General features: G+C 35.6%; 2 protein-coding genes across 2 annotated transcripts; both read left to right on the top strand.

The window, feature by feature from the left end:
* The first annotated feature begins 8,479 nt into the window (after positions 1-8,479).
* LOC118032882 (receptor-like protein 9DC3) lies at positions 8,480-10,742 on the top strand. Its single transcript, XM_035037667.2, has 2 exons — positions 8,480-10,296; positions 10,445-10,742. The coding sequence occupies exon 1, from the start codon at positions 9,222-9,224 to the stop codon at positions 10,272-10,274; it is 1,053 nt and encodes a 350-aa protein (XP_034893558.1). The 5' UTR covers positions 8,480-9,221; the 3' UTR covers positions 10,275-10,296; positions 10,445-10,742.
* Positions 10,743-14,571: 3,829 nt separating this feature from the next.
* Positions 14,572-18,557, top strand: LOC118032877 (uncharacterized). Its single transcript, XM_035037662.2, has 10 exons — positions 14,572-15,004; positions 15,075-15,318; positions 15,404-15,553; positions 15,914-15,971; positions 16,065-16,157; positions 16,524-16,589; positions 16,751-16,783; positions 17,370-17,461; positions 17,649-17,708; positions 17,814-18,557. The coding sequence occupies exons 1-10, from the start codon at positions 14,769-14,771 to the stop codon at positions 18,090-18,092; spliced, it is 1,311 nt and encodes a 436-aa protein (XP_034893553.1). The 5' UTR covers positions 14,572-14,768; the 3' UTR covers positions 18,093-18,557.
* Positions 18,558-23,491: the final 4,934 nt, after the last annotated feature.

The raw sequence follows: 23,491 nt of genomic DNA, 5'->3' as shown, positions 1-23,491 counted from the left end.
TGCAATGTTGAAGTTTGATGTCTGCTCAATGTTTTTCAAACCAAATCTGGTTCTTCAACCTGCTACAGTTTCTTCATGCTGAAACTGATGAGAGAAATATTTGTAGCATATGCAATTAGTAAATCCTCTCTTGCACTCTCAACTTGCAGCATCATAAACAGATTTTTATAGAGAGAGCTCTGCAACGTTGAAGTTCGACGACTACTCATATTTTCAAACCAGGCCTGACTCCTCTGCCTAGTACAATGTTTTGCTCGTGCCACACGTAGAAGTTCAGTGTCTGATTATGGTTTTTCAGACCAACACCTTGTGCTGCTGAACTGGAATTGAGCTCATAATTGGGGTAACTTCAGAGCAGACTAATGCACCATGAACATGAGGCTAGTAGTCGTTTGGTTCCATTAAATGATGTGGAGGCGATGAACACTTAAGAGTGCAACTGGACAGGAATCCGAGTTGTCATTAGTTGATGACTGAAGACATTGTTGTTGTTGTTCATGACTGAAAAGGAGAGGCAGCTTCAATTGGACGTGGACAAGCAGTGTTCCCACAGAAGACTGTGCAGACATTCTCTTTCCATTTAAATACTCAACACTTGTTTAAGCAAATCTGAGTCTAGCTACTTCACCTTTGATGTTCTCAACCTTAATATGATAATGAGCCTTTATCTGACATCTTTCTTCAATCACGTGCAACACAGCTTGTGCGGGGGACCTAACTTTCAACCCGGTACATGCATGATAAATGTATGAATATGTAATCTATATGAGGAACTCGCCCTTCGAGGGGTGACATATGATCGCAACTCTTGTATGATGAAACAAGAATCTTGCTTCTTGCACAAACTCTACAATGAAAATTTTCTGAGCGACGGTCATTGTGTCACCCACAAGTCTTGAGTTCAAGATGCTTCAAGAAGGGTTTGCTCGGATGCAAAACAAATATTTACGGAGCACACATCCTACAGGCAGGTTCTAATCTTTTTAAGTGAGACAAAAGGTAGGTTTACTATTCGATCTCTAAAAAGGGTCTCTCGTTGTCCCAGTAATTACCCTCTTGAAGGCAATATAGGGGCCAGTAGGCAGTGAGATGGCACATGTCCAACTTTTACCACAATCTTAGGCACTAACGAAGAGTTGGGGTTTACACAAACTTAAAAACTTGACTAAAAGTCGTAAGGTAAGCTGCTAGTCCACCCATTGTATGGCCTAACCTGAGCTTGTGTGTGCTTCAAGAATTACACTATGTTGATGCATGAGACATTTCTACAAAATGCATGGGTAAAACAAAAATAAAATAAGACAAAAATGCAAAAAATATAAACCCTCAATCGAAATTGCAAAGTTAGTCCAATAATGTTTGAAACAATACTTCCCAGTGGATCGCCATTCTGTCGCACCCCAAAAAAAAAATGCTGGCGCACGGGCATCCAGGCTGGCGATTATTCGTCCTGTTTTGCTGATTTGTAAAGTCCGACCAACCTAGTACATTCATTGAGGCTACTAGGAAACACTGATTGTGTACTGGTCTGTCAGAAGATCGCGGGTACGGGAACTGATCCCTACGTGTGGTTTTTAGGGAAAGGTTTGCCTACCTCTACGCAAACCTACCTGAGGTAAAGTTCTGCTTTGTGGATTGATGTGGTTAAAGAAGTTTTAAAAATTTGTTCTTTTCATCGAATTCAGAAATACAACTTACATGTAGATCAGATTCTTTATCCGTATTGATGAAATCAGAATATTAAATTCTTCTATTAATTCTTGCAAATTTATCATATAAAAAATTAATATGTAAAAAAAAAAAAAAAAAAAAAAAAAAAATAATAATAATATATATATACATTATTAATAGCTTGGGCTGGCCTGTATTGGCCCAGCATAAGGCTGGACTCAGCCAGCGCATGGGTTGGGCTGTGGTTCAGGCCTCTGGTAAGAGGGCTAGGCTCAGCCCAAGCGCAGGGCTGAGCTTGATGTTGCGGCCTCAAAGAAAATACGACTCAGCCAGACACCATGGGCTGAATTGATCCGTGCCGCATAAAAGAAAAAATATGGACTCACGAACCCACTGCTATCCGCAAAAAAGAAAATTATATCACCCACCATTCTCTCGATCGACCGAGACAACTACTCACCACCATGTGCTGATGTGCCCAAAAAATATTCTCATACATACATAATAAAAATAAAACACCAAAATAATATCACCCCTTCTTACTTACATCACATTATATAGAAAATATTTAACAAACTTCAAATACCATATTATTAACAATTACAATAAAAATTTATTAATCAAAACTTATTCAGGATCATTCTCACCGTCACATGTCAACGACATCCCGTCTCGCCACCACTGCGGGTCACCCCCAAAAAAAAACCCACAACCTGACAACTCTTCCTCTCTCCCATGCAGATCAACAAAGAAACACGATCCTAACATCTATCTTAATATTATTCTGGTTTATTTCTCTTCACCGTCTTTAGTTCTATTTTCATTCTGATTGTTCTTCTATCTGTACTTTCTCTCTTCTCATTGATGTATACGTCTCTATGACGTCCTGATGCTGTCTTCCGCTTTTTTTCTGTGGATAATCAGATCACATACCGTCTCGCTTATCTTTCGTTGACCCTCTGCTGATGAGATCAAGAAGAAGACCTCTCTTTTTCCTAAAGAGCCACTGTCTTGTCTGTCTACAGAAAGAAGGCGGCAAGAGGTAGGGAAGACGATGGGAAGGAAACGGTGAAGGCGGCGAGGCCTGGATTGGGGTCGGCTGTGAGAGGGCTGAGAAGAAAGGAAAATCGAGCCTTGGGGGGAGGGGGAAGGCTTTTGCGCCGGATTGAGAAGAAAAATCAGAGCCTTTTGGGGGGAAACGTGGGTCCTTGCCTACTATCGGGTCTTTGAAAAAATTCACCAATTCCGCCTTTTTGCCAGCTAGGGATGAGAAAAAGGGTTTTCATTGTGAGAGGGCCTCATTGTGGTGGAACAGGAAAGAAAGCATGTGTGGGGGGAAGATCCTATTTTCAGCGAAAGAGAGGGGATAAAAAGGAGCGGGCAGGGGGAGCGGCTGGTTTCGGTGTAAGAGAAAAAATAATAAAATATAAATCCTTAGGTTTCTCCCCAATTTAATTAATTACGGTAAATTTGTTTGATGCGTCAAAATTGTCTTATGTTTCTTTTTTTTTTTTTTTGTGAAATTTGATTTTTTTCTTAATTTTTTTTATTTTTTTGAAAATATGTTAAAAATGGGTTTTTTTTCAATTTGGGTAGACAACTTGCTTTCATTAATTAATTAATGTCTAAATGCTTCAATAATTGCATGATATAGTTTGAGAGATTGTACTTATTGGATTATTAGATGTAATAATCTTTGATGCGGAGGTGCAGATCAATTGGTACAAATTATTTCAGTTGGAAATATAAATACCTAGAATATTTTATTAGATTATATAGAACAATTAAATTTAAACTCAATAAAGTGTCTAATTATGCTAATGAACTGATATAAAGACTATACTAATATTGAGGGGTGTAATTTATGGTCAGTTTTAACATTTGTTTTAGGAAATATAGTTGAATCCCTATACATTTTAGGTCTATAGGGCTCATGATTATTACTTCAAAAACGTAAGATAGTTAGGTAACACAAACGCTCCAAATATATTATAAATATAAATGTTTTTTATTGCATTAAACACGCTCAATATTTAATTTAGGGATTCTACTGTCCATTCTGTAAAGGGAATGCTGGCATGCCCACATCGGTATAGACTCCAAATCAGCGTGGAAATTTTGAATTTACGTAAACAGTTTGAATTTAATTTTTCCTTTCATGTGTAATTGTCGGTCTAAAAGCTATTTAAATGGCTGTTATCAAACTTGAATCATTTTAGCTGAAGGTGAACCTTTGGTGCAAAAGCTCATCCTTAACCTTTTTGTAATCTCATTCAACGATAGAACCCTAGAATATTCAAGTTATGCAATTGGAGTATTTGCAATCTTTGAAGTGAAAAATACAATACAATTAACATCTAAAATTAATCCCTTGTAGATGAATTTATTTGAAATAAAATTTTTAATGGGATATTGTTAAACCTATTTAAATTGGGATAGAATAAAATATTATTTAATCGAGAACTTGCATATTGCGTTAAGAGTGAATTAACTGTGTAATTAAAAGAAAATTCATCTTTGAGAATCTTGTGTTTGTTTTTTTTTTTGAAAATTAATATCAGAATAAATTGTTTGCAGATAATTTAGTAAAGCAGAGTTCCTTATTCTTGAGAAAATGAACTTAGTTTGTGGTTAGTTGTGCAGTATTTTTCTTCATTCTCTGAGTTTTATACTTTTTCTATCTAAGCTATGTTTTTACTGGTTAATAGTGGATCGAATATCTTACTCGATTTTTATTAGAAAAAACTCATTGCATTTCTATATGTATGATTGGAAGGTTTTATTTGTTTTTACATTTTGAAAGTGTTTTTAAAAAGAAATTTTTTTTTTAAGATAATTTTGATACACTATTATAAATTTTTTTAAAGAAAAAATAGTTATTATGATAACATTCTCAAAACACAATATCATTTTTGGGAACGCGATTGAAACCACGAATCCTCAAATTAAAATTAAATTCACTAAAAATTTTTTAAATATTTTCAGATCGTTTTAATGTGCTGACGTAAAATAATTATTAAAAAAATAAAAAAATTTATTTTAATATACTTTTAAATAAAAACACTTTAATCATAACTATTTTCTACAGGTCATTTCGCAACAAGCCAATATTACAAAATTATCCTGTGAAACTAATTATATTACGTGTTTCAACACTTAGTATGGAATATTTTAAGTTTTCAATAAATTAACCTTCAGCACCCCATGTTGCGCCACCATTGTTTGGATACTATATTATTAATTAAGTTTGCGGAGACTTGAGGTCATCGAAAGGGACAGACTTGGTAAAAAGAAAGAACTTTTAGGACTCCGAATTCAAACATAAACTCATTTAAAATGTTAGTCACAGCTAAATTATATAATAGGCATTTTAGTCGTTTAAAATATTAAGCGATTATTGACATGGGTTTTCTCATTTGTAATTTTAGGGTTTTTTATATATATCCTCAAGTATTTTACTTTCCTTTCATCTTTTTTTTCCCTTTGCTTAACCCTTTGTGAGGCGTAATTGGCAGTGTCAATATTATTCATGTGCGTAAACATTCTATAAAAATAATCACAACTTATAAATAAATAAATAAAATGTTATATAAAATGTCAAAAGTATTAAACTGTGATATTATTTTCGAGAATTTTATGTGATTTAATATTGTTTATGTGTTGTCTGTCAGGCAGAAAATATTTGGGCGAGTGCGGAAATAACTTGTTCAGAAAAAATGGCTCAATTAGAATCTCTACTAAAATATAAATGAATATTCTAATTCAATAGGCTGACTATTAGATTAAAATCATTGAGGAATTTGCCTAGAAAGTATTTTTATTTGACTAAAGGATCAGTTTTATTCTCTATATTGGTTTCCAATATTTTCCTTCCATAATTTTATCTTCCAATTGGACACAGTTCGATTTGCTCGATGGGTTACACAAAGTTTGTGACAATAATGATTTATTGATTTTTTATATACTATAGATATCAAAGTATTAGTTGATTTTGGAGGTAGAATGCTAATTAATAAAAACCTTAAATACGAAAAAGCCTTGAGATGCTATACAGCTAAATAAATATAAAGAATATTATGAGATTTATATTGCATTAATCATTACTCTAAAGAGAAATGGATGATCTATTCAATAATCAGACACAGTAATTTCTTGTATACTTTATCTACGTTTTGGTGCTTAAATCATGCAATGGCCACATACTAAGATGAATTGAATTAACTACGTTCGTAAATTATTGAAAAAATTTTGTGGTCGGAATTTTTTTTTTTGGGAAATTAAATTCAGTATGTAAAGCAAGCTTCACATAAATTCCATTCTAAATAATCACTTTAAGAAAAACTTCTCTGAACATTCACATTAAGCAGTCACAAAAATTTTTTTTCCCTTAATAATAGTTTCATGTAAAATCCCACCTCCATATCTATAAAAATTAATTAATTTGCCTGCGGAAAATTAATTTACCAGAAACAAAGACTTGGGGTCAAGTTTAGTTTCCGTGACTCCGCTGAACATTCCATTCTTTGTTTACGGCCACTTATGTTTCCCAGGGAATAAGTCATATACAATTCCCAAAATTTTTTTAAGAGCTTTGCTCGAAGTCCAGAGGTGGACCGTGGGAGAATGCCTGCTTCTGAGATTCACATTATAGTCAAGGAAGGTACGGAAAATATTAAGCGGACCTACTGGTATGGAAATATTTGCAATTGATATAATTCAACATTCAATTCCATCATTTCACACGTAATTTGTTGGAAACACTAATATCCAAGTGTTCGGAAGACTTTGGAGGTCAAGTAGGAAAAGGACAGACCATCAGACGAGCTAACAAAAAAATTCTAATTACAGCACAAACTGTATCTATTAGCACATACCACTTTCTGCAGATGTAAATATGAAGGGATATATCCATTACGTCTCTTTACGCAAAATGTAATTGAATTATATATCTGATTTAAGAAATAATTCCAAAAAATAATTATAAAAAATTATATTGCCGTGTTTCCACAACTATGTTTAGTCAACTAAGGGACTACTTGTACAAATATTAAATTGAATAATTTAATTTCCAATTTTCATATTCAGCACAATCAAGACGCACAAAAACTTGCATGAAATGTAAATGTAGGATATTATCTAACTCTCAACAAAAATCATGGAGCCACTTCATTTGTGATGCAACGTAGATTATACAATAAAAAACCGTTTGCTCTATAGGCAACTCATGCAAAAGAAGAACAAGAAGAGTTCGCTAGCAAACATAAAATTATAATTAAAATAGCTTTGCTCTTGAATTATGGAAACGTCTTTTAGGACTACGCACTTTCAAATCATAACTCATTTTAAAATGGGAGCCAGGTAGTAACATGCTATTTATTTTATGGCATTTTAGTCATTAATAGTATTCCAAGAGACAAATGGATGATCTATTCAATAATCTCCACAGTTTAAGTTCAAAAATATTAAAAGGGTATTCAATAATAGACTCAGTAATTTCTTGTATACTTTATCTACGTTTTGGTGCTTAAATCATAGCATGGCACGTACCTAAGATGTGAATTAACTACGTTTGTAAATTATTAAAAAACAATTCTTTCTATTGAAAATGTTGTTGCCTCGATTTCTTTTTGGAAACTAAAGTCAGTATGTAAAGCAGTCGTAATTCTTTTTCCCTAAAAATATTTTCAATGTAAATTCCACTCCAGTATATATAAAATTAATTATTACACCACTAATTTGCGGGGAAATCATTTACTAGAAACGAAGACTTGGGGTCAAGAAAAAGACTTCGTGACTACGCTGAACTTTCCTTTCTTTGTTTATGGCACTCATGTTTCCAGTGAACAGACAGGCCACGTCGTAAGTTAATAAACTGTTTTTTTTTTTCTTATTATAATTATTTTCATGTAAAATTCCGCTTTCAATATCTACAATAATGTGAATAGCACAATTTGATTGGTTTGTGTATAAATAGTACCAATCGAATCTTTATTTCTCATCTTTCGCTCAACACTCCAAATATACTTTCGAATCCTGTAAGGCAAGCCAACATGGGGTTTTACCACTGTCCTCTCTACGAATTTCTCTTCTTTCCATTCTGTTTCTTCTCCATTTTCACACAACACAATTTCTTCATCAAATTACTCCTCTTCATCTCATTTCTGTGCTCCTGACCAAAGCCTTTCTTTGCTCCAATTCAAAGAGTCCTTTTGCATTAGTAGCTCTGCTTCTTCGGAGGATTGCCAGCATCCCATGACAGAGTCGTGGAAAGAGGGTACAGACTGCTGCTTGTGGGATGGGGTCTCTTGTGACCTGGAAACCGGGCATGTCACTGGACTGTACCTCTCTGGAAACGAAAAACGACTATTCTAAGTCTAGAAACCAATTTCTTTTGACAAGCTTGTTCAAAATCTAACCCAGCTTAGAGAACTCTATCTGAGTTCAATAGACATGTCATTGGTTTCACCCAATTCCTTGATGAATCTGTCTTCTTCTTTGTCATCACTTGTACTCTATTCCTGTGGATTGCAAGGAAAATTCCCATCCTCAGTGAGAAAATTTAAGCACCTCCAGCTGTTAGATCTTAGATTTAACAATCTTACAGGTTCAATTCCAGATGATCTTGGACAACTCACTGAGTTGTATTCAATTGGATGATCTCTCTTTCAATGACTATTTGAGTGTAGAACCAAGTTCTTTTGACAAGATTATTCAAAACCTAACCAAGCTAGGAGGTCTCCGTTTGGGTTATGTAAATATGCCTTTGGTCACACCTAATTCCTTGGGCGAATTCTGTCCTCATCTTGTCAGCTCTTGGCCTTTGGAATTGTGGATTGAAAGGGAAGTTACCAGGTAACATCTTTCTCCTACCAAACCTTCAAGTGCTTGATTTGACAAACAACGACGACCTCACTGGCTCTTTTCCTTCATCCAATGTGAGTAATAGCCTCAGGTTATTGAGTCTTTCTCTTACTAGAATTTCAGTTTATTTAGAAAATGACTTCTTCACAAATCTAAAGTCGTTGGAAGTTTTGGCTCTCCAACACTCTAATATCACAAGGTCAAATCTGACCCTGATTGGTCATCTCACAGAGCTTACTAGGTTAGACCTTCTAGGTAACAATTTAAGTGGTGAGATTCCATCATCATTTAAAAACCTTAGGCAACTTCAAACCTTATATCTCGGTAAGAATAATTTTTCAGGTAGAATTCCAGATTTTTTAGGTAACCTTACCCTCCTTGAATATTTAGATTTATCCAAGAATCAACTCTCAGGACCTATCCCTTCTCAAATCAGTACTCGTTCATTGAAATTGTTTGATTTAAGAAACAACCACTTGCAAGGTCCAATCCCAAGTTCAATTTTCAAACAAGAGAACCTGGAAGCCCTTGTTCTTGCATCCAACAGTAAATTGACCGGTGAAATTTCTTCTTCTATTTGCAAGCTTAAATTCCTTCGAGTCCTTGATTTGTCCAACAACAGCTTCAGTGGTTTTATACCACAATGTTTAGGGAACTTTAGCAACTCTCTCTCACTTTTAAATCTTGGCATGAATAATCTTCGAGGCACTATCTTTTCACCATTTTCAAAAGGGAATAACCTGGTACATCTCAACCTAAATGGCAATGAATTGGAAGGGAAAATACCATCGTCTATCATCAACTGCATAATGCTACAAGTTCTTGATCTTGGTGACAATAAAGTTGAGGACACATTTCCGTATGTTCTAGAAACGCTTCCAGAGCTGTATATCCTTGTCCTAAAGTCCAATAAGCTCCATGGTTTTGTGAATGGTCCGACTGCTAATAATTCCTTCTCCAAATTGCGGATCTTTGACATCTCCAACAATAATTTGAGGGGACCTTTACCAAAAGGGTATTTCAATAGGTTTGAAGCAATGATGGCCTCTGATCAAAATTCATTTTACATGATGGACTATTCCATAAAAGTGACATGGAAAGGGGTTGAGATTGAGTTCGAGAAAATCCAAAGCACTCTTAGAATACTTGATTTGTCAAACAACAGTTTCATCGGAGAGATTCCAAGGGAGATCGGAAAGCTTAAAGCACTTCAACAACTCAACCTCTCTCATAATTCCCTTACAGGCCATATTCAATCATCATTAGGAATGTTTACCATACTGGAATCATTAGATCTGTCTTCAAATTTTTTTACTGGAAGGATTCCAGTACAGTTGGCAGATCTAACATTTCTTGGAGTCTTAAACCTTTCACATAACCGGCTTGAGGGGCCCATACCCGGGGGAAAGCAGTTCAACACGTTTAATGCAGACTCATTTGAAGGAAACTTGGGTTTATGTGGGTTTCCAATGCCAAAAGAATGCAATAGTGACGAGGCACCACCATTGCAGCCATCAGACTTTCACGATGGAGATGATTCAAAATTCTTTGAAGAAGGATTTGGATGGAAAGCTGTGGCAATAGGGTATGGAAGTGGGTTTGTGTTCGGAGTCACAATGGGATACGTTGTGTTCAGAACAAGAAAACCAGCATGGTTTCTGAAAGTGGTTGAAGATCTATGGAATCTGAAGGCAAGAAGAACGAAGAAGAATGCTCGTAGGAATGGTGCAAGAAGAAACTAAACAACGGAGCTAGTAACATGAGGTAAGTTATGCAAGCATTTGAAATCTTAAGGTTTTACGTGCAACAGTTTATGCTATTTTTTCTGTGTTATTTCCTTTTATTAGTCTTTTCTTTCGCTTTCGGATTCATTAAATAAATAAATAATTATTTGTATGTTTCTCTATTGCAGTGAAGTTTGGAATAAACATTCTCGCTACCTTATGAGATACCAAGTGGAGGTTGACATGAGAAGAACGCTAGAGTGGCAGATTCAGAGAATTGGATTCCTCTTTCGTACTGCTTCTGTTTTCTTTCATGGTTGTGTTTTAATTTTATCTTTATTATTAGCTTTATTCGATACATGGAATATTTTCGAGTCACTTAATTTGCTTGTTTTTTTTTTTTGGTTAACTTTGATGCAAGGTTTCGGTGTTACATCTATAAAAATAGAACCAATGCATGCAGCAGTTGTTGCATCTTTACTTCAATCCATAGTTTTGAAATCCGACCCGGTCATTGACCCGGTCGACCCTCCGGGTCATGGGTTAGATGGATTGACCCTGGTCAACCCAAAAAAACCTATAAAAAAAAAATTAGCATTAGCATATCAAGATAATAATCACAAATCTACTATATCCACAACATGATAATATGATGGTGGCAAGATGGTATCAAAAAATTAATCCACTCTTAAAAACAGAAGTTATTACAAAAGAACATAACTATCATAATCAAAGAAATAATATTTCTTTCACTATCGTTGTTCCCATTAAACAACACCAAGGAAGATTCTGGACAGGGTTATTACTTTCAAGATTTAGGAATCACTATATATAGTTAAGAACCTATGGTGCTTGTAGTAAATATAAATCAATATTTTAACCATACATTCACACCATGTTTCCCACCATGGGTGATAATGCCTGCCTTGCCAATACAAGCAATTCCTTGTTGTTGCTGTTGTTGTAGACAACAAAATTCCATTTATTGTTCCAAGAGATACATATGACTATTTGGCAGGCACGGGGATGGAACAAGCTAAAGTGGGACTATGACTAAAAGGCAGGCAACTTAATTCTTAAAACAATGGAATGAAGCAACAAACAACACTGAACTACAAGCAAAGACTTAACAAATTTTAAGAAATGTCATTTTTGCTGGTCAGTCATAGAAGCTCTAGAAGGCAGGTATTCTATTCTGGATAAATTACAATATCAAAGCAACACGTTCATATAGTTCGCAAAATTTCTTCTCAAGTCAACTGAAGTTCTACAAACCTTACTTGTCATGGCAACAAGACAAGGTACGTAATGCATTGCTAAATTCTTTCTCATGGCTTAAACCCAAATTGCGGTTCTATGGTTTGAAAAGGTTAAATATACTTGTAAACCGACAATCATAGTTTCCCCCTAGCATTGCACTACCTGTTCTATCAACAATCAATGAAGTTGACACATCAATTCCAGTCTACCAGCATGAATAGAAGTCCCCTACTATCAGTTACAATTGAGCTGCTGGTTTTTTAGAAATTTATCCCCTATTACATGAAAAGTCTCTATATCTAGAAAAGCCAGTCTTAGTGCCCATTTGGCACTGCGGTGCAACCTGCTTTTTGTACAATTTCAAATTTTTTTTTTTGCTAAAATTGAGTTTAGTTTGTACTTTCTGGATCGTTTTGATGTGCTGATATCAAAAATGGTTTTTAAAAAATAAAAAAACATTATTGGCATACTTTTCGGCACGAAAAACTATTTGAAAAGCAACAGCTACCACACTCCCAAACACCCTCTTAATCCATGATAGTACTGTTGAAAATGAACTAAAAGAACCAGCAAATAACAAAGGATCATAATACGGTGGGAAGAACATGTATTCTCGATGGGTCAATCAAACAGAAAAATAAAAGAGCAGAGATACATACCTGTGGGAAGAACCGATGGGTCAACAGATTGAATAGAGGGAAGAATCGATGCCATTGTTATACTCTCCTGCAATTTCAACAGAGGGAAGAAGATTAAACAGAGGACAGCGAAAGGTGAAAGAAGAAAGAAACAATTAAAAACTCATCTAACCTTATGCTCAGAATAGAAACGGTGATCAAGGATTCAAGATTCTTCTGCTCATCTGCTCTTCTTTGCGACTAAGAGTGAAATGGGTTTGACAAATTCTTGAAATTAATTAGGTCTTCTTCTCAGTTCTCTACTCTACAATTCACTCGTGATTCGTCTCTCTGCTCTTGTCGTTTTGGCCTTTTAATTGTAAAGGCGAAAACGACGTCGTTTCAAACATGAGAATATAAAAAAAAATATAAATCCAGGTCTCAGCTGGGTTTGGCCGGGCCAATTCCTAGCTTGTTTTTTCCTTAGACCTGGCCCGGCCACAGGCCCGGGTCGACCCGCCGGGCCTGACCGGGTCTTAAAACACTGATTCATATGTAATTTGGTGGCTAGTCTTGTTAGGATTCGGAATCAAAACAATTAAAGCTTGATTTGTAAATCATATCTTAGAGATTTAGTTTGATTGTAGTTTTTGTAATTAAATCCTAAAGATTAGTTGCTAGTCTGTCAATTTACTTAATTTAGACAAGATCTTTTCTATATCAACTATGTATATGCACCGTAGAAATCACACAGAATAATAAGACTGCCTTGCTGTTCTTCAAACTCCCTCTGTCAGCTTTCTTGTTTTCTTGAAGTCTTGCAAACGAGACCGACTCATTCCTCGTAATGATGCAGCTGTCGAACATCAACCTCGCACCTACAAGAAATGGTGAGGCATATCACAGCACTTACAGTATTAAACGGGTAGCAACGATGAAGCGAAGACGAGGCCGGTGCCAGAAACAGAGCATTTCCCTCGTAACCATGGACTTGGATTGCAATGACATAACAGCGTAGGATTCAAAAGCCTTATTTAGAACATGCATGTTTATGAATAATTCATATCAAGAATTTTTCTGCTTCCAGATTGCTACAGTGATTTAGAACATTCATGGACGTTTACTGGTTTCGATTGTTATTGGATAGGCATGAATACGGCAATCGAGATTAAGCAATGAAATTGATTGAGAATATTAACAATCAACGAAAATCAATTAAGATTCAGACTGCAAAGAAATAAAAATATGAAAATGTAATTACCTACGATTCCTTCTTCGCTTCGTTCTCCCATTTTTATGTATTCAGCATCACGTAAGAAGGTTGAGATATTCGCCGGTAGCACATATGAATCACATTTGCATTCTACTTTCAAATTCTTCAGTCTTTTGAAGGGAGCACCAAAGTTCATGTAAGAGATAACCACTTTTCCACATGAATATAACCTTTACTAATAACAAGGATACGTAGAGCTCCATACCTTCGTTTTTTTTTTCTTCTTCTTATATCCATAGCAAGGACTCACTCCTGACATAGCCTACGGGTGAGTGATCACTTTCGAGAGCTAAATCACGGTCAAAAATTTATCAACTCGAGAGTTTTAATCAATCACATACTTATATGTAAGTTGGGAAATCCAAGTGATAAGATTCAAACTAGAAATGTTTTTTTTCTTGATTAACACTTTAATACTTAATTATTATCGGTTAAATTACTAGCTAACTTGCTTAGCTCTTTACCTTCGTGTCGATCCAAGCAGTAATTAATGCAACACAAAAGTAACAGAGGATTTACGATCAAATGTTTCTATGTTTCTGAGATGCAAATATTATTATCAATTTATAGCAGTATGTATAAATCCTATTTTGAAAAAATCAGGTAATCCAAAATTAATACTATTGTTACCATTTCCCCATTAAGTTTTTATAAGAAATTCATTAAAATATGGATTAATAAAACTAGGCTCAAGAAATTTTTTACTAAGAAAAATTTCAATCTCATTATTTCTAAAACCTTACAAATAAATTAGAATTATAATTTGGATGATTTAAATTTTTGAATTTTAAATGAATTATCTCAAAATAAATGTGAGGTAATTCTCTGAATTACCTCTTCTCCGAAACTTTAAGAAATTTACTACCCGAATTGGTTCGAACAATCAAAGTAATTTGGATTACTTTTTATCCTCTAATCCTATTGTTTATCTGATTAAATATGATTAAATTGTCTTATTATTCATGAATTGTAAAACCTCACTTTTATATAAATCTAAGCTCTCTAACTTAAGAAATTAAAATTAAAATTATAAAAACCATGCCGTTCTCTCATTGTTCTTCATGTTCAGAGAATATTAGTCTCGATTTTCTCAATTCTTTAACAAAAACTCTAAAAGAAAAAAAAGACAGGCCCATTATAAAACGTCGGGCCTAAAACAAAACCCACCCACCACACACTGTCAATTACAACTTCGGAAAATAAATTATTTGAGTGGGCAGAGGGGGAACAAAAGAGAGAGAGGGTGACTTGGGGAGAGGGTCAGCAGAGCAGATCAGAGTGAAGAGTGTGAGAGTGAGGGAGGGTTCGATAATTAAGGAGGCCAAGGGTTTTTCAACAGCAACAACAAAGAGAGACAGAAAAATGTGGAGGAGGAGGAGTCATTTATTACTCAACAACGCCGTAAGAACCTCCCACCACCTCTCCTCCTTATCGGCTTCCACCGCTTCCAGAGGCAGAACCCTCCTCACTCCCTCCTCCAATTCTCCCTTATTTCAACCCCCTTCTTTTCACTTAGCCCAAAACAACCGCCTTTCCTCTCCTCTCTCCTCCACCATCTCCGTCCGCCTCCTCCGCACCGGCCGCGACCCCTTCACCAGGTACATTCATTCCCCATTCCCTCCCTGTCTTTCTTCCATTTTTTTTTATTAATTTATTATAATTCATTAGTTATGAGATTACGCCACCTGTGAATTGGGGGGTACGGATTGTGCCGGAGAAGAAAGCGTTTGTGGTAGAGAGATTTGGAAAGTACTTGAAGACGCTGCCATCTGGAATCCATTTCTTGATTCCCCTTGTCGATCGAATTGCTTATGTTCACTCTTTGAAGGAAGAGGCTATTCAGATTCCTGATCAATCTGCTATTACCAAAGACAATGTCAGCATCCTTATTGACGGCGTCCTCTATGTCAAGGTTTCCCCCTTCTCTTTCGTTTCTCTTTCCCTTTTGGGTTAATCAATCATTTACTATTATTGATACTCAAATTGTTGTGCAACAGATTGTGGATCCTAAGCTTGCCTCTTATGGTGTTGAGAATCCCATCTATGCTGTCGTTCAACTTGCCCAGACCACTATGCGTAGTGAGCTTGGTAAGATTACTCTTGACAAGACCTTTGAAGAACGAGACACTCTCAATGAAAAGATTGTGGTATGATACCTCTTTACTTCAATCACCCTTTCTTAGTGTATTCACATTATTTATTTATTTAGGAGTGTGCTTTTTATGTGAAGCACATTTCTCCGTGAAGAGATTGGTTGCTTTAACATTTCGATTCATTAATAATATATTGAAATGCTAGACATAAATCATAAATGTGAGAAAAATCGGTTGCTGCTTCAGGAAATTGTGATTTGGTTGGTTCTTCAAAATTGTAATGACACTTCTCCGTTTCTTGTCTTATCAACCTAGTTAAAACTCTAAGGTTGTTTTGGAGTTTTAGTTGAAAATCAGGTATTTTAGGAAAACAAGGATGTTGTTGAATATGCAAGACTGTCACCATTTCTGCAGGAGGCCATTAATGTGGCTGCAAGAGACTGGGGTCTCCGATGTCTTCGTTATGAAATAAGTGAGCCAGCCGCACTTAACTTATTTGATATTCTATGTTGATTAGGTTCCTGTAGAATTTTCTTTTGATGCTTCTCTGCCCTCTCTTCTTTAGGGGATATATCTCCTCCACGTGGGGTGAAGCAAGCTATGGAGATGCAGGCAGAAGCAGAACGTAGAAAGAGAGCTCAAATTCTTGAGTCTGAAGGTATTAAATGTAGTTTAATTTCTCAGTTTTACCTCAGCTTAATTAAACACCACTTTAATCAAACTTTGTTGCAATTGACTTCATGCATCATTTTTATCTGTTTGTACAGAATTGCCATGCCATCTTGTCATGCTTGGTCATTTTCCACCACTCCTTTTAATCGCATTTTTTCTGCTTTTCATATCTTTGCTGCTACATAATGCAGACACTTTTATTCACCTATCATATCTATAAATCTTTGTTATGCATGGCTTAATAATTGGAGGCAACCTTTTTTAGAACCATTTGTTCAATGTCATGAGGCATTGCAATATTTCTTCATTTGTCAATCCATTGCTAATCTTTTGTATTGATTATTTTTAACAGGAGAGAGACAGGCCAATATTAATATTGCTGATGGTCATAAGAGTGCTCAGATCTTGGCATCACAAGGTTAGTTTTCTTGTGTGTTGTAAGAATTCTGTTGGTTACAAGTTTCATTGGAGATGGTTGTAACTTCTCTAGTATTGTTTTGAAATAGAACTTGTTTTACTTCTTTAATGTTTATCATCCAATTGCCATCATTTCTTCATGGAAACTCTCTTCCTCAACAGGAGAGAAACAAGCTCTCATCAACAAAGCACAAGGTTAGCTTTCTCATGTCTCTCTGCTGTGCAATAATCAATTGATGCTCCTCTATTTCATTTTCTAGACCCATAAGCCGTTCCGAATTAGTAGATAACCAAACAAAATTCATGAGGTGATATGATGGCTTATCTTGTTACAGTTATTTTGTAGGCAGCTAATCTCATTTTTCTTTCAATCCTTGTCTTTCGTATATCCTTGTGTATATGTGCAATGATCCACTGATTATGATTGGGTTTCATTGGAGATGGCTGTAGCATCTCAAGTATTACTTTTTAAACAAACCACATGATGTGAGAACATATTTGTTATTATATGACTTTTCATATCTGTTGAAGCTTTTACATGGTAGTGCTGGTACCTAGTTGCACTTAAAATAGGTTTGGCTCTTAATTTGCTCTTCTAGTCTCCTGGATTGTTTAGCATTGGATGCTCTAGTTTTTCATTTTCTAGACCAATTAGCTACTCTACAATATTTGATAACCAACCAGACTTGATCGGGCAATATCATGGCTTATCTTTATATAGTTCTCATATGATCAGCTGCCAATCTCATATCCTTTTAAATCCTTATCGATAATATTTTAGGTGAGGCTGAAGCCATCATTGCTAAAGCACAAGCAACAGCCAAAGGAATTGCCATTGTGTCAGAGAATATTAAAAAGAGTGGGGGAATTGAGGTGAGGTTCTCCATGTAGATTTTGATGTGGTTGTGTAAACAAGATATATCCCTTAGATTAGTGATTTTGCAAGTGTTTTATACCACATGTGATTTGTGATTCTTGCATTTTAGCGTTCACAAGACAATCAACTGTGACATGCATATCTTATGTGCATCAAGGCTCACGTTTGTGGCATGATTTGCAGGCAGCTAGTTTGAAAATTGCTGAGCAATATGTGGGAGCTTTTGGTAACATTGCCAAAGAGGTGAGGAGATTTATTCAAATGTGCTTGTGATTGTCTGCAATTAGTTTACAATTTCTGATGTTTGTTCTTCTTTTTCTTCTGTCCCTTCTTTTTTTCTTTTTTCAGGGGACAACAATTCTGCTTCCCAGTGCTACTGGCAATCCTGCCAATATTATGGCTCAAGCTTTCACTATGTATAAGAACCTGCTCAGTAATGTTTCCAGTGGTGGTCCTAATGAATCTTCTTCATTAGTGGAAGGTGCATCTGTTGAACCTGTGGATCCAGCCACAATTATAGAGGACAATGCTACCTCCCTTGAAACTAAAGCCAAGAATGAGAGTGCAAGAGATGATGGTGAAACTGGATTTTCACTTCAGAGCAGCCAAAAAGGGAGAGCTGAGTAGAGTTTGTGGAATATGAAGGAATGATGAGTTGATTTTGCCAAAAGTATTCACCAAACTTTGATTTTTCTTTTTTTCTTTTTTCCAGTTGTATGACCAATTACAAAAGCCAGATTCTAAGTTTAGCCTTTCAAAGAGAGAATTCGAAGACTTGACCATAGGGTGGAGGGTGGGGGTGGGGGGTACTGAAACCATTCAGTTTGTTCTCTTGCCTGCTCTATTGGCCTGGATCTCCAACTTCAAATCAACGGAGACTGGAGAGTTTTGCTAACAAATCTATATGGGAAGAACCATTGAGGTTATTTTGCAGGAGTGAGGCGACCGTTTGCATATATTCCCTTAGCTGTGTCCGCTTAGCTGGATCATTTTTCTTCGTGAATTTGTTTAAATAAAGGTGCAGATTGACTGCCTTAACAACTATTTGATATGCAGAACGATTCTGGACCGCAAATAGTGTTATTTTCCGAACTTGTGTATGCGCAACAAAGTAATGATCGTTATTATGGGTACTGGAGGTGGGCAGAAGCAGGCGTTAAGCCTCCATGCAAAGACAAAGCTTGTATGGAAAATATTCACATTTACAAAACAGATGCGTGATTGATGATTAATCAACACAGTAATTAATAATAATAAAAAAGGGAACCCTGTAACCTTGGAAGAAACAAGGCAGCATTAGCGCAACAGCAAGATGAAAAGAAAATAATTGAGTTTGGGTTTGAGTTAAGCTATAATGTTTGTATTAACTGTTATAGGCATATACAGGAATATATATATATATATATACGAGTAGCCGGGAAAATCCACCACAAAAGAAGGAAGGGGAATAAAAAGAAGCCAAAGAAGATGGAGAAACCAAGAACAAGGAGCCAAACAAGATGAACAAGGAGCAGAGCCTGAGCAGCAGCAGCCCCATTATTTCCAATCTCACAGAAACCCTTCTTGGCCACCTTGGTCCCTGCGCATCGTGCATCATCACATCCACACCAGTAAGTCACACCGCCCATGCCACAAAACGGGTCTGGCCGGAAGCACTTAACAGGACAGGAGGAGACAAGGGGTGTTCTGCTCCATTCTCCACACGCATCATCATCGTTGTTGTTGTTGTTGTGCATCATCGTTGTTGTTTTTGTTGTTGATGTTGTGTTGGGTGGATAATCGAATTGGATTAGAATGTGATAGGACAGTGGGGATAGAGCAGAGGGAAATGGTGGTGATGAGGAGGAGGATGTGTATTAACAATGTGGATTGCGTCGTCGTCGTCGTCTTTGGGAACGGAAGCTGCTGATAGATAAATCATGGGAAATCCAGTTGCAATTTCGTTCCCAATATGAAAAATTAAAACAAAAAGAAAAAGAAAAGGGTTTGATTCTGATTCTGCGTGTAATTTTGGTACTCTATCATAGAAAACAATATAACAGTGAAAAAAATATTTAAAATAATAATATAATTTAGAGCATATATAATTCACAAGTCTCTAGTTTAAAATGCAAAATTGAAGTTGATGGACATAAAATTTTAAAAAAAAATTAAAAAACAATAATAATACACGTTTGTGTTAGTGCACGTGACATAATTCAATAACCAAACATTATCTCGACTCGTATTTGGATTGTTTGATAATTGAATTTAATGGTTTTATTCAATATATTTTTGACAGGATTATCATGGTGTTACAATCAAGGCACATATTTGGCGTGCTAACTCGTATGGGTTGGGGTCAGGTTTTTTCAATTTTTTTATTATCAATGTTTTTTCACTTTATTTATAATTGCTGCATTTTTTTTATTTGTGTTATTAAATTAACTGAATTTATTAAATTTAATTGAATAAATATCTCGAGTCTTAAATATATTTTTTTTTACTTTTTTAAAACATATACATCACCCTAACATTGTTTTTTGTTTACATTGCAAAATAATTATATCGATTAATAACGTAGTGTAGGTCACTTATCCAGTGATCTATGTAATCAAGGGCGGGCGTTTATTATGAAAAAAATAAATAAAAAAATCAGAGTTAAGAGATCATGCATTATTAGGACATGTAGGAGTTGAGCCAGCGAAAGACAATAGGAGCCAACGAAACAACCAGTTTTTAAGTGCAACTGGCTGTCTGGCTCCAACATGAAAGTCGCCATTTACAAACATGCTGTCCATAGGAAAAGGTCATGGACTGGATTTCCAAAAACAAATTTGTCCCAAATATAGAAAGCTTCTGCAGCTATATTATGCTCCCCATCATTATCAAAGTTGATACCTCGACCTTAACTCGCCTTCTTGGGAATTGGTAGCTGTTCGTATTTGTCATTTTGATCTCTCTGCCTCCTCAGACTCCCGCATTCATCCGACAGGTGAGAAACATAATGGGAGGCTGTGCGGGTAAATTCAAGGGCTCTGATGATTTGCCTCCAGAGCCCCTCCCAACTGAAGCTCCTGTCAACCCTGGCCAGGCTGAGGGAGAGACCGTTGCTCAGGTATGTTAATTACCTTTTTATCTTTCTTTCTTTCTTTCTTTCTTTTCTTGTGTGTGTGTGTGTGTGTTAATGATCTCTTAATCACGTACGTATGAGTCTTACAATCCAATTTGTGTGAATTAATGTAGGAGGAGGAGGTAGGTGAGAACAAGACACAAGCACCTTTGGTAGATATCTATGAGAAAAAACCGGAGGGTGAGAAACCCGCTGAGCCAGAAGCTGCTGCTGCTGCTGAGCCTGAGAAGAAAGATGAAACCCCTGTAGCTAAATCAGAGGACAAGGTTGAGGCCGCTGCTGTCATCACCGAGGAGCCGGCCAAGGAAACTGAGAAGAAGGAATCGGATGTTGCTCCTGCCAAAGAAGCAAATAAAGATGCTCCCCTAGTTACCGTGTAATCTGAATGAGCATAAATTGTATTGACAGACATTTATAAAACAGATAATCATATGTGCAAGAAATTCCAAATGTTAATATGAGATTATTGGTTTTTTACATCTGGTACTGCCAAACTTGTGTGGCACTCTCTCTCTCTCTATTTCTCTCTCTCTCTCCTCTCTCTTTTATTCTGCGTTCGTAGATACATTCTGTTTTCGTTTTGCTGCTAAGACATATTTTTGACAACTTATGGTGGAAAATCGCACCTGATAAGTGAAAAGGCAACAACGGTCAAGTGCTTGCGTTAATTTTCTAAGATAACTTCAAGAAAACGACGATGTTACAAGCTGACACAATAATCGTTCTTACACTGGGAAGCCTGAATTTTCATTTGCTCAAAATTGGAGAGAAGGTTTCTTTGGTAATAGCTCTTGCAAAATATTATGGTTGTGTTTCCATACCAATGCTATCCCGTTCCATCCTGGCTTGATTCTTCTCCTAAAGGGAATAGACTGCTGCTCCACAGCAGCATTAGATTTACCCCTAGGTCCTGTTACGGAAGTCAGAGAGAAATCATAGGATTCTTGATTATACGGAACCTAACTATTCTTCTTGTGCTGTTATCTTGCTAGTCTTTATCAGTTTCATTACAAACTGTTACATATTTGAAAATAGTACCGTATGGATAGTCCTTCAACTAAGCAAGTTCCCAGGAAATATTGGAGGAGTCACACCAGTCTCGTTTAAAACTCAATCTCCTAGCCCAGAAACTTCTTAGACCATATCTATTCATCGTTATTGTCTTCCATATATACAACCATTTGCTTGTTTTGTTGCGGCTTTCTTTACAAGTGATCTGGAATATTTTTGTTTTATACATGATTTCTCAACATCTAGCGAGACTACTGACACGACCAAAAGATTGATGTCTTCTCCCAAGTGCGGGAGTGTCGAAGTAATAAATAACCCGGCAAGACCGGGGTCGAACCACAGAGAGGTTAATTGTACAAATTATAAATAACAATACTACAACAACAACAACAACAATAATAATACAAAATAAAATAAACAAGAGGCGGTAATACCGGCCAAGTACTTCAGACAATAATAACAAGAATTTTACAATAATAACAAACAATAATTAATAATTAATAATACAAAATAAAATAAACAAGAGGCGGCCAATACCGGCCAAGTACTTCAAACAATAAATAATCAGTACGTGGCGTTGTTATACCTGAGAATGATCTAAAGATCGGGTCACAGGTTTCCAGCCTATATTACTGAATTTATGAAAAGATGAAAAAGATATATTATATAATATAAACAGAATGTAAATAATAACAATAATAAAGTAATAACAATAACAATAACAACAACAATAACAAACAACAACAACAACAATAATAATAATAATAACAGTGATAATAATAATAATAATAATAATAATAATAATAATAATAAAAAGAGGAGGGAGAAATTAATGAGAAACTTTGAGATGGAAGATTAATGTAAGGATTAAACAATAATAAAAACAAATGTCAAGGTTTAGAGGATCCAACCAATGGTATTTCAAACAAGTATATAATATAAACTCTTATTACTCAATTTGGAAACCACACACACGAGGAGGTTCCAATCAGATGATTTGTCATTAATAGCTCATTATAAATTATTAACATGATCATATTAATTATCTCATTTACATAACACCAAACTTTTAAATATTATCAGGAATTCATTGATGTGGTTAATTGATGTTAACAACAGAATCAAGTACCTTTCTAGTCCCAGGTGTAGTATGACCACATACTGTTGGCCTAATGAGAGTGCAAGCATTTGTTTGTACCAAGTATTATATCAACACAAATTTAGATTAACCATTTATACAAGCAAGGGTTTAAGAATTGTAAGATAAAAGATAAGACATGTTAATATTAAACATTAAGGTTCATATTGAGTTTTATACCATACTTGTTCTTAACACATTAGTGTAACCTTTTCACCGTTGACATTAATAAACTTAGCCAAACTAATAAAGGAAGAGAAACATATAAAATAATAACGAACATAAATAAAATACAAGTTAACTAGGAAAGGAAGGAATGAAAAGCATAAACAAGAAATTAATGAAAGCAAAATTAAGAATTACAAAAATATAAAGAGAGAAATTAAAAGAGCAATGAACTGATCTGAACAACCAAGCCCCTAAATAAATGGCAAATGCGCTCCTTTTATGCCAAATTCAGAATTATTGCTTTGATGACTCATTGTTTGAGTGAGTGACAACTACTTTGGACTTAGTGAAAATCTTATCGATCTTGTTTAAATAAACGAATGCTAGCATCAGAACTGGGTCCAGATGTCCAAATGAAGTTCTAGGAACTCTCTTAGCTTTCGCAAGAAAAAAATAAGGTCTTTGGATTCTTAGACACCAAAGATATGGGCTAAACACTGAACAGTGTTGGCTGCATGACAGATTTCGAATTTCTCCGTTGTTGCTATACGATTTGGACTTGAAACAGGGCCTTCTTATCTTGATGTCAAATGAAGT

The sequence above is a fragment of the Populus alba genome, chromosome 11, assembly GCF_005239225.2.
Source record: "Populus alba chromosome 11, ASM523922v2, whole genome shotgun sequence".
Lineage (NCBI taxonomy): Eukaryota > Viridiplantae > Streptophyta > Magnoliopsida > Malpighiales > Salicaceae > Populus > Populus alba.
This window is presented reverse-complemented; position numbering and strand designations above follow the sequence as displayed.